Source organism: Primulina tabacum, chromosome 1 (assembly GCF_025594145.1).
Source record: "Primulina tabacum isolate GXHZ01 chromosome 1, ASM2559414v2, whole genome shotgun sequence".
NCBI lineage: Eukaryota > Viridiplantae > Streptophyta > Magnoliopsida > Lamiales > Gesneriaceae > Primulina > Primulina tabacum.
In genome coordinates, this window is record NC_134550.1 from 7,386,872 (window position 1) to 7,399,066 (window position 12,195).

The 12,195-nt window shown below is 35.4% G+C and overlaps 2 protein-coding genes across 4 annotated transcripts; one reads left to right on the plus strand and one right to left on the minus strand.

The window, feature by feature from the left end:
- The first annotated feature begins 2,118 nt into the window (after positions 1-2,118).
- On the plus strand, positions 2,119-6,163 carry LOC142538626 (protein yippee-like). Of its 3 annotated transcripts, none has more exons than XM_075643947.1 (5): positions 2,126-3,049; positions 4,506-4,549; positions 5,153-5,261; positions 5,340-5,395; positions 5,490-6,163. In XM_075643947.1, the coding sequence occupies exons 1-5, from the start codon at positions 3,029-3,031 to the stop codon at positions 5,572-5,574; spliced, it is 315 nt and encodes a 104-aa protein (XP_075500062.1). In that variant the 5' UTR covers positions 2,126-3,028; the 3' UTR covers positions 5,575-6,163. The 3 variants fall into 3 exon arrangements, 2 of the variants coding, with proteins under 2 accessions (XP_075500062.1, XP_075500057.1); XM_075643942.1 differs by having other exon boundaries at positions 2,128-2,619; XR_012818732.1 differs by having other exon boundaries at positions 2,119-3,681; positions 3,872-5,261; positions 5,490-5,547.
- A 105-nt stretch (positions 6,164-6,268) lies between these two features.
- On the minus strand, positions 6,269-11,820 carry LOC142538624 (arginyl-tRNA--protein transferase 1-like). The gene is given in 7 exon segments (XM_075643938.1): positions 6,269-6,637; positions 6,639-6,713; positions 7,162-7,474; positions 8,664-9,812; positions 10,368-10,518; positions 10,920-10,958; positions 11,553-11,820. Coding segments are annotated over 7 exon segments (1,920 nt in total). The 5' UTR covers positions 11,704-11,820; the 3' UTR covers positions 6,269-6,595.
- Positions 11,821-12,195: the final 375 nt, after the last annotated feature.

Below are 12,195 nucleotides of genomic sequence, written 5' to 3' on the forward strand. Positions count from 1 at the left end.
TTAATTGTGTTACTAATAATCTATCTTAGTATGCAGCATCTAGGATCACTCACGAGATGTTTACATCACAAAACTGAAGACCCAACTGATCGCACAAAATGAATCAGTCTAAATGGTTTCGTCAATTGAGCAGTCCAGCTGATTGTCCAGCTGATAGGTGATTCAGCAGGAGAACCTCAGAAGCCTGGCCAGCCGAAGGAGTGTTCAACTGATGAAGAAACTCAGCTGATCACTCCAACTGAATGAGTGTGAAATCAGTTCAACTAACGAGTCAACTGATTTCACCAGCCCAAATGAAAGATCAGTTCTAACTGACCAGTTTGAAGCATCAGTCAGAATATTTCAGTTATGGATGAAGACAAACTCTTTCATGTGGAATCCAGCTGTACGCTGAAGGTACAAAGCCATTATTCATTCAAAGGACAATAATGGACGTTGCATCAGAGCATTAAAGACAAAACATTTCAGAAGGGCAGTCGAAGAGTCGAGACACAAAGTCCAAAAAACGAATTCAAGATGCAATGGATACAATGAATGAGTCTCACTGTACGATCAGTTTTCCCGCCTATATAAAGAGAAGATCAGTGAAGACTCAAATATATACAACTCAAGAGAGAAAAGAAAAGAGCACGCTTCAAAGTCATATCAGCTTAAGAGAAGCATTCAGCCCAGTCGAGGGAACTCTTCACAGATATCTCAGCTCAGATTAGAAGTGTATTTCCCTCAGTGTGTGAGAATATCCTTGTTCAGTTCTCACACACACAAACACTCTCATTCACTCAAATACAGTCTTGCACAAAGACGTTAAAATTGTGTATTAGTCTTTCTCACATAGACATTAAAGAAGTGTTGGCTGGAAGGTGCTGCCTTCAGTCTAGTCTAGGAATTCAGTTTAGGCAGTGGGTAAGTCCTAGCTGAGTGGGTTTGTACAAGTGTTTGTATAAATCAAAGTCTTATAGTGGATCCTACCCGAGGCGGTAGAAGGGGTGACGTAGGAGCATCTGAAGTCTCCGAATATCCATAAACTTATCTTATGTATTTAACTGTTTAACAATTGTTTTCAAACTGTTTGGATCAGTTAGAGTATCCATCAATTCAGTTGTCACCATAACTGAACTGATGAATGCAAAAACTAATCTGTCCCTTTTCAGTTATTCAGTTTACATAAGATAAAATATTTTCTAATATAACAGTCTTCTTCACGAAGGATTACTTCAAGTTTCTTCCGCTTGGTTTTTAACCAAACTCGATTTAATTTATCGGTGTTAGTATTCTTAGAACACGAGCTATTGCAGCTCATTGGAGAATATTTGTTTGAAGCATCCTAAAGATGCCCAGCAAATGATCCTTCATCATTCATATTCATAAATGTTTAATAAATATTTATTATAGCTTATTCTATATAAAATATTAATATTTTTTTACAAAATTAACCAAATTTTATCTTTCCCCTACAGAAAGTATGGAAAGTAGAAACTATTTTCCTTGAATTTGGTTTTGTTCGATTTTCTAGCAAAATGGTTCGATATATTCGACTATGATAAATATTAAAATTAATAACTAAAATATAATTTAAAATATATTATATATTAGTTTTTACTTAATTGTTTTTAGTAAAACTTTAAAATATAAAATCTAAATGAAATAAATAAATAATAACCAATTTAAAAGTAACAAAAATATTATAATTCACTAAATATTATTTCGTAAAATATATCGTCTAAATAAAATATAAATAAAATTATTAATTTAGTTAAATTTTGAATTAATATATTAAAATCATTTCGAATTTGACAAATAAAATCTAAAATCAAATCATATAAATTTCAATTTTAATATTTATATATGAATAAAAAAATTCGTTGCGATATAGTTTTTTCCATTCCTTGAATTTGAATTTACAATCTCTCTATAATATATTAAAATCGTTTCGAATTTGACAAATAAAATCCAAAATCAAATCATATAAATTTCAATTTTAACGTTTATATACAAATTAAAAAATTCGATTTTGCGATATCGTTTTTTCCATTCATTGAATTTGAATTTACAATTTCTTTATTTTATCCCAAATCTGAACATTAGGGAAAAGCGACCCCACACACCTAACTACACTCGTCCCACAATAGAAAAAGTGCACTGTGTACGTTGATATCGAGGAAGCACGTCCTCTCAGTGTACTTATTCTTTTGGAATTTTTTTGAAATCCTGAATTAATCTTTCCCCGCATTTCTTGAACCGCTGATTTCTTGGAAAACCTCGTATAGATTTCTTTCTCAGACTACTATTAATTATTCAAGAAAATCGATTGGTCTAATTGATTTTTCTACCTTTGCCGTTTGTTCCAAGCACCCTTTTATCCTCTTCCTCACGTCTACTCAACGACCATCTAGAAATCTTGTAGAAAACAGAGCGTCGTGTGAATTGATTTCTAAATTATTTACTTCTTTGACACCCATTTCTGAATTTTCATTTTTTTATATTGTTTGGAGTGAAGATCAGAGGATTGAGATATTGGGAGAGATGGGGAGGGTGTTTGTTGTATTTCTTGAAGGAAAGATCTACAGTTGCAAGCACTGTGGGACCAATCTTGCTCTCGGTGAAGACATAATGTCCAAGGTTTTGTGATCATTTCCTATCGATTCGTGGAAAAGATCAAATTTTGTGTCACTTTTTTGAGATGATGATTAACCTTCTTATTATTGTTTCTGGGGTGGATGAGAAATCTTGAATTGGGCTCGTTGTTTTTGATGATTTTGATGAGGGTACCGTGGGAAGTGGTTGACTTTCTTCATTTGATGATATGATTGTTCTTGAACAAATTTCAGTTTTCTTCCATGTCTTCTTCTTCTCGTTTTTTTTTTTGGTGGAAATATTGGATCAAGTGAATTCCTTTATCTCTTGTACAAGAGGAGTGATTCAATTTGGTTGTCTATAGAACTATAATGGCACCACACGAATCTTCATTTGATTGCTGATGATTTTATCCCGATGATGTAGCATACTGTTCACAAAAATCTACAGCCATATGTTTGATTGCATGATTACGGTAACATGTTATTACTTTCATTATGCAGTGTTCTTGGATTTTTTCTGTTGTTTTTATCTTAAATATATTTAAGTCGATGTTTGAGCCACAATGGTTTGAGAGTGCCGAAGTTTATACCAATTGTGTTCTTGGAACAATCTGCCCGTGAAGATAACTAGTATCAATCCTGTTTTAATAAGCATCTTTGCAGGGTGATTTGAGATTCGTGTTGGGGAAGGTGTGATCTTAGCAAAATCCAAGACTTCTGTGGTTTAATCAGTGGAATATGATTTTTATTTTAATATTTTGTTTCATGTATAATATCTCAGTATCGATTTTGAGGTTCTGTGCTGCACGAAGTCCTTAGTCGGTGTCAAGATCTTCACAGAACCTTAGTTTGCGTAGGGGTCTGCCTAACCCCGCCAGACCGGCGGTGTTTTATTTTTAAAAAAAAACAAAATTGAGTGATGAATTTACAGAGGCGGGTCTCTCTTTGAAAAGAGTATTATGATATGTTTTCTATGCATTTCCTTGGTTTATTTTTGGGGTCGACGACACTCAATCCTTTCTCTCATTTCATCGAGGGCCTGAATTAAATATTTATTTCTTCCCTTTTGAATGTGTCAGAAGACAACTGAATCGCGGGTTGAATAGTTTGGCAAAAACTTGTGTGAGACGATCTCACGGGTTGTATTTTGTGAGACGGATCTCTTATTAGTCATCCATGAAAAAGTATTACTTTTTATGCTAAGATTATTACTTTTTATTATGAATATTGGTAGGGTTGACTCTCTCACAAATAAAGATTCGTGTGACTGTCTCACAAGATACATACTCCAGTAGTTTTCCTAGGGAAAGGACATTGGTTTGCATAGCTTGATTAAGAAGAAAGAACTTTATCTGATTGATGGACAGCCTTTGTTTCAAATAATTATAAGAAACCTTACATTCTGAGGAGTCCGATGAGTTTGGCTTAGGCTGCACTGCACTTTTTTATGTCTAAATTTTTGTAGCTTGGGATATTACAGGTTAATCTATTAGTGTGGTCAATATTGTAGGCTAATTGAACGTATCACCATTCGGGGTAAGACAAGTTGGACCTGAGTCAAGCTTTCTAAATTTTTGAGACTAATATCTAAACTCGTGAATTTATCGTCGAGCTTGAGCTGCTCATTGACCTAGTGTTACAAGTGATCTGATTGAAAATTGAGTGCAAAATAGGGTATCCCACGCTATATTATGAAGAAAAGGTTGTGATTTTAATTGGTATATATTGTATAGGAATTCTAAAGATTCCCCGGGAGAAAAATAGAGACGTCTCCTCTCGTTTAGAGCGAACATGTAGTAATTTGATCTCGAGTTGAACAGCTTACTTTCTAGTTTAGCTCATCTTACTCTCTTGATCGCTATATAATGTCTTTTATGGCATGCATTTTAGCTATTGACTTATGTTTTGCATTGTGGTTCTTTGCTTCAGTCTTTCCACTGTCGGCATGGGAAGGCTTATCTCTTCGATAAGGTGCAAGTTCTCCTTAATCAAAATCTTCCCAAATCTTCAAACTAAGGCCTATTTTTCTCTTCTTTTTACATGGTTAAAAGATTATTTCTTTGCGAGTCTTTGGATCAATTACAAGGGCTTAAAACTTTTTATGCATCAACAAACTTTTGGTGTTATGAGCTTGCAACTCTGAACGAGTGCTGTTCAGTTAATCACTCCACACAGATATATGTAAAGTGTCCTCGGTATATTGACATAAATTCTTGTGCTGTTGTATTAGCCAAGTAAGCTTTTTCAATCTTTTTCATTATGATAATTAATCCTCTCAAAGTCCAATCTCCATCTTTAATTTATTCAAAGTATTCGCTTTGAGTGACACTCGAGAACCATAATGAACACAGGTGGATTTCTGTGTTCAAAGACTCGAACTTTAACATGAAAGGAAATATTCACACATGGAACTGCAATGAAGTTACCACTCGAACGATGTAAAATGAGCGTATGTATTCATTTGTTCTTAAATGACTTGCTCAGCTGTTGTGGCTCGGTTCAACGTAAGATCTGTGCTCTGGGAAAACAGCAGCTCATTTTGGTACCCATACATTTCACTTGTTAATTTCTTGCAGAGTAAACATAACCTTTGGGCAGAAAGAAGAAAGGATGATGACTACTGGGTTGCACGTAGCTGCTGATATCTTCTGTGTCCTATGTGGTTCACTTGTTGGATGGAAATACGTAAGATTCACATTTGAGGAAACGACTGAACCCTTTACATGTTTTAACAATACTGATAATTTGTTCGATTTTCTCCAGGAAACTGCACAAGAAAAGAGTCAAAAGTACAAAGAAGGCAAATCTGTTCTTGAACGGTATATGCACGTCCGTACCACCGTAATAGGGCATTGTACAGTTTAGTGTAGAAATGGTTGCACGTTTCTGAGGTGCCTTGTTTACATGGAACAGGTTCAAGATTTGTGGCCCTGATGGAAGTAGATATTGGGCCGGCCATGACGTACACAGTGGAGGAAGCGAGGCAGACGACGCTTGATTGAGAATCTTTACATTTATTTACACATAAATGTATGCATGTACAGATACAAAAACATCTTTCATTTCACTAAATAAATTGTTTTAAAAAATTTACATGCAAAACCTCCAACACGAACGCACAAAACTCTCTAATTTCCCCCAAATTCTCACTTATGCGATATCACATTCTCCAAAACCTTGTCTTCACCCATCGACCATCTTCTTCTACAACCCAATCATCTCCACAACACCTAGCAAACTTGAGTAAAACCCTAATCGCAGGAGAAATTCCAGTTTCGTGTAAAGCAATTTTAGTTTTATGTGAAGCAATTCCATCATTGTAAACTCAAGGAACTATATAGTTCTCGGCTAGCTTATTCATTACCATCTAAAACATCACCATATCGACGGCCATTGTCGGATCAACACCACAACCATATGCTTATTTACCTCCCTAAAGAATGATGCATTTGCCATCGATTGTGAAAAATGAAGTGTTGATTTAATTTACTGTGGATGAAGGATGAGGATGGTATAATTTTATAATGAAAATTGATCACAGATGATTCTGACAAAAAAAGTGTGAGTTTTAAATTATTTTGTATGTTCCTCCACCCTCCTTGGACCATTCGAATTTAGGTTTAAAAATGTAAAACTTGAGTAAGCTGTGATGCCCCTTGAATGTATTCTGTACCCCAAAAAAAAAAGGAACATCAAAAAGCATTTTCTGCTGTACAAATTAATAGAATGTTTTGTATTGTATTGTATAACATGTCATGATGTATCTTTACCGTCATAATATCAATCAAGACAATTTAATCTCATAAATTGTAATGTGTAATAATAATAATCAACACTGAAAATCCCAGTATCCAGCTACCACTCTGAGATCCAGTTCATTTCAATCAGCAGAAGAAACCAACATGAATGATACAAAACCAAATGATTTCCACATTCAAATTCACTTGGACATGCAACTTCTGGCGAATCATCAGGCTATATGCGTAGGAAACACACCTGAACAAAGATCGGTCTGTGAATCATCCCAGAGAGTAAACCATTTGCTTGGAAAGTTCTGTGCCCTACAACTCGAACATATCTCCGCAACTGGGCTTCCAGTAACTTCCTCTGACCGGAATCAAAAGCATGTCGTATGTTCTGCAGACAAAGGTAAGATGGAAATTATGATACAGCAAAAGCAAGGTGAATCTTCTTCAAGATATTCCCGAAAAAATTAGATTGGAAAAGTTTTGAAGGGGTTGGTGGCACTTAATGTGATGGTGAATAAACCAGATGTCACACAGTGAAGGTTGACGTTTTTTTAGGTGAATGATGGAGGCAACTTTGTGTAAGTTATTTTCTCTCGGAGACCTGCATTTAGAAAAATTGCAAGTAAATTGTTTCTCATTTGAGTGGAGGTAGTACTATCCTTGTTATCTCTCAAGTGGTCCCTACTTTATCGCAATTAAGCACTAGCATCCTCCTCAGGAATCCTTCCAACAAAATATTGCTTGAAGAGTCATAGGAGATTTTAACTTCTAGTCCATCTGATATTAACAATACAAGAACAAAAGTAAACTCACGCATGTTGCAAGATTTTATGTACCTCGTATCTCAGACGAGCTCCCCTCAATCCAATCAGCAAATCACCGAGGTCCGCATTTTCCGATTCCACTGAAGTTGCACCAATAGCTTCTGAGTCTGCTTCATCATCAGAATCTTCCGAGTCCATTTCAGCCATTTCATCCTCATTTACAGCATCACCCGAGGTGTCTTGGACGAAGTCGTTTTGTTGCTCCTCCAAGGTATCAAAAACATTTGGCAGCAATGAATCTTCATTTTGTAAAGCAGAAAAATCAGATAACGAGACATAATTTCTTCTATCAAGCAACTGCTTTGCAACATCATAGGGAACCCATCTGACATCATAGAGATTAAGTTAGAAACGATGACTAAAATAGAAACTGAGAAGCAAACATGACCTGTCACATAGAACTTCTAAATATTATTACCTAATGGGTTTCCAGTGATCACTTCAAAGTTTTCAGTCTCCCCACTTAATGTCCAAACACATTCTCATACCAATAGTAGCCTGAATCTCCATTAATTGACAATTTAGACATATCTCCCATGCTCAATTACGCAGCTACTAGACCTTTGCTGTGTATGTTGAGTTCAACCCAACAACAATTGCAATGATATAAAAACCCAGTGGGACCACTATAAGATAGGTCATTTAGATCTGAGTGTAGAAGTCATTCATGGACTAATGCATCTCACCACGCTTCGAGTAATAATGGGTATACTTCATAAAATGGATGGCAATGGGGTAGGTATCATTTACACCAATCCATTTTGGACAAATTCCACAAAAAATATACATATGTATATGTATATTCATAACATACATTTGCGTGTGCATATTTACACACAAAATTTCATAGATAGACAGGCATATATACCACACTTACGTACATGCGTGCGTGCACAAATACATACACACATATTAGTTAGTTATTGAAGTTATATACAAATAATTCCAAAAGATTTTATTAATAAACATGCTAATGCTAAATAAATAATTGTATATGAAATAAACATTTAAAAGAAAGATATTTGAAATCCAGTTCAAAGTTTACTATCTCATATGCACATTTAAGAACCAATTTAAACCATACTAAGGTAGTGTTTGCAACTCCTTAAAAAAGTGAATATGAATTTTCCTTTACAAAATTGTTATATAAAGGAAAAGGCCATAATCAATTTTTTTTATACATTTGCAAGCGCCGCCTAAATTGTGTAATACAAAAATAATATATTTTACAGTCAATACCTACTGAATGATTTAGATACTAGACTAATGTGTAATAAAAAAATAATATATTTTAAGGTCAATACCCACTAAACGATTTAGATACTAGACTAAACTTAGGCTACAATTAACCAAGCTGACATCCGGAGTACAAATGCAAAGATATTAGCATACATAGTACATATCTAATAAGATTTTTATCAGTTCTCAATAGAATCAAAACATTTGATGCGGCCATATTTGTTCTGCATAGATGTTATTTTTCACTTTTTGCACATTGCTTAGGCAATACTTACTGGTAACGAAGAGGGCACAGAAGCTCAGATGGTCGATATGCAGCTTTGTATCTCATCTTGCTGCAGGAGTGAATGTAATACCCAAGATAATAATACTGGAGACTTGGGCAATGCATTTGATTCTCATTAATCCACTTGATTTCTTCTAAAGCTGAGTACTTGCCAAGTGACAGGAAGGCAAGGTCAGGGTCCCAAAATAAATATTTGCTCGACAAACAATTTGGGAGTATATCAATGACACCAACTGCAATTAGCTTCCCACCTAACACATACTGCTGATGGAAAGAACCGAAACCACACGGAGGTGCTGCACCATCACCATTTAGTGAAACATGAACCAAGGGGGTATCAACCAAAAATCTCTTGTATGAGCTTTCAGTGACATGATCAAGGGTGTCATTATGCACTCTAAGCTGATATTTCTTATACAAGGAATATTCTTCATAATCAAAGCTAGACCTTTTCAACCGAATTTCAAATCTCAGTCTATGACCCTGAGGTGCTCCACAGCTTTTCTTTGAATGCCTGTCATTAACCTTGTCAGCTGTAGAAGGTGTTTTTGACATTGTACCACTTCCTATTTCTTCATCGAAAGAAACTTTTCCTGTAGTGGAATAGAAATTGATATGTCCATTACAAGCTCTGGCAGACAAACCAAAAGATTTTGCCAGCTGCTTTAAATGGCTCACCAAAATTTCTGCAATTGTCTTGGGAGAGAGCTCAGATGAATCTCTGTTTACCCCCAAGCCATGTTCAGATGACTTCACAACCTCAAAATCCTTCCTTGTTCGTCTTAAAATAGCTGCAATCTGGAAGGAAATATTGCAGGAGAATATGAGATCTTCGAGCATGTCTGCTTGCAACTTTTTTTTAGCCGGAGCAACTCTTTTGACAGCTGCCTTTGGCAACTGGAAATCAGAGGAAAGCTCCCCACTCTCCATGCATAATTTTATCGCATGATCAATCTCATTTGATAAGGAATGTACAAACTTGCGGGCCTTCTCCTTACCTTCAGAATCAACTTCCATCGAATCTGTTGCATCAGAACTTTTATTTGAGATATGTACACTACAGCAGGATCCCCTAGAAGCTTCTGTCTCTTTAATTAACTCGGTTGAATTTTTCATCTCTAGTTTGCCATCAAGAAACCTAAAAAATAAGTCCAGCACTCAGTAGTTGTACGTTCTAATAAATTCTCGGAAAGGAGAATCTTCATATAAATGGCAGCATCGTACATAAAAGCAGGCAGACATGACACACCTGAAGACCCAAAGGTAATACAACATGAAGAACCTTGGAACAAAGAAAAGAAGGAGAAACAGAAGCAAAATTGTGCACATAATGAGGAAAATATAGACACGTTCGCCTCACGTCTACATAGCCAGGGGGCGGGGGAATTCAAAATATAATGGCATCATTATCTTGATCAGCAATCACTGATACATAATCATTTCTTCAGCTAACTGCACATAATCATTTGAATTGTGAATTTTTATTCATGGTGATATTAATCATTAATACCAAGTGCAAATGTGAACCTCGTTTCTCAAGCAAACATCTAGATTCGCAGATAATTATGCAAATATGCATCACTCAGAACATGAACACTTTTCAGCACATTGTTGCTGGATTTAAAACTCATGTGCAACCAGTTGTGATAAATACACACCTCACAGACAATATTTTGTGACAATATGAATATACCTTTGCATTCTTTTTGATACTCGCATTTGTTCTTTGGAAGGACTAAAGTCGGAGGCCTTAAGACGGATTGCATAAGAAGGGCAACATGTTTTCTCCATCTCAGGCTTGTACAAAAAACAGCCAGATCGTCTCCATCCTCTGTCGAGAAGTGCTACAGAGAAGAAAACCACGAGAAAATTAAATGTGAAGAAGACAAATTGATATCAATCAAAGGAAAATAAGACTAAATGTTACATAACAAATAAAAATAAGAAGTTGGGATCTGCTGTTGAATTCATTGATAAAATATACATGTGATGACAATAATAAAACCAGAAGAGAATAATGCACATTAAAAATCAACGACAACTGGATTCCTCTGCTATTGGTTTCTTTCCATGGTGGCATGGTTCAAGGGAATGGTGATTAAGTTCACTGAATATGATGAAGTTCAATAAGCCCGTGGTGGACTTTGCCCTAGAAACTAAGCAAAAAATTTATAGAGAAGAGGGGATCAATACTGGCAAGGTAGGATCTTAGCAAAATGCATGGAAATAAAGCCAGAGAATCGACCTCGATAGTCATCAACCGTTAGACTATGTGCCCAAAGTCCTGCAGTAGCAAAGAATATAAATACAAGTGAGTGACATAAAAAAATAATGGAGTAAAACTAAAATATGTTGCCACTTTGCAACATCATGATGAAGATCCTGAACGACGAATAAAATCAGCAATTGAAAGTCTAAGAAATAATATACACACACACACACAGATATACATTAAATGTAGACCTATGTAGCTAAAATAGTTCAATTTTGTGAAGAACCCATTCAAAATAAAGAACAATACCACTCAGATTATCTGGAAGATTTTTGACTTCGTAAATGAAAGGGTAAACACAATGAAGCCCAAACTAATAACTCCCAGTCCAGTGTGGGAGAATCAATTAAAAATAAGCATGTGATCTGGTTGAATCAATTTGATTATGATCAATCAAATTCCATTATTTTCTCAGCATCCTCCAACCATTATACTCCAGAAACAGGCAAAAGGATGTCAAATCAAAACCTAGATCAGCAAACCGAATCTCCACCAAATTTATGTCTCCTCTTACATCAAAACGGATTCTACACTCGCTCAATTGATACACAGTTGACCAGTGAGAAACAAATTACTGTCTAGATGAGCAAAAATACAGAAACTAACCGTGAGAAATTCTGGTGCGCGCACCAGATTTACAGTATCCACAGGTGCTTTTACGGCGGCCCACATCCACCACGACGCTTTCACCTCTCCCACCATTTCCGCCACTGCCGCTGGTGCTAGCTTCGCTTCTCAGTTTCATCGCATCCGCCATCTCCAATCTTCCTCCGACCGAGCCTCAGATTGTACCTGTGAATTTCGACGATGGTTGGGCTGTAGCTTCAACTGGGGGCAGAAATTGTATCAAAGAATGCACACTGGGGTAAATATTTCTTCTATATTTTAAATGCGTTGCCCATTAATTACTATTTATTTTTGAGATATTTTTTAAATAGGCTGTGTCAAATTATTTAATCAATTTTAATTTTTAATTAAATTAATTTATCAAAATAATCTTTTTATTATATCAATTTACAAAATAAATCCTAATCACCGTCAATTTCTATCTCAATTTCTTTCTTCTCTCATCAATTCTATGTGTTAGGAGTTTTGAAAGTACATCCATTCTAGTTCTTAGAATTTCATTTTTTTTTTGTCCATCTAATTTTTTTACACAAATAATGATTAATTTTTTGTTTTAATAATATATATGCATATATATATATAGCAAAACAGTTTGATTTCTGTCAAATTGTTGAATATATTG

What these genes read in the sequence shown, in the direction of transcription:
- LOC142538626 (XM_075643942.1), top strand. Translation starts at nt 2,524, where the DNA reads ATGGGGAGGGTGTTTGTTGTATTTCTTGAAGGAAAGATCTACAGTTGC. An exon ending in GCTTATCTCTTCGATAAGGT is followed by an intron (nt 4,550 to 5,152) that starts GCAAGTTCTCCT and finishes AATTTCTTGCAG; the next exon opens with AGTAAACATAACCTTTGGGC. An exon ending in GGCAAATCTGTTCTTGAACG is followed by an intron (nt 5,396 to 5,489) that starts GTATATGCACGT and finishes TACATGGAACAG; the next exon opens with GTTCAAGATTTGTGGCCCTG.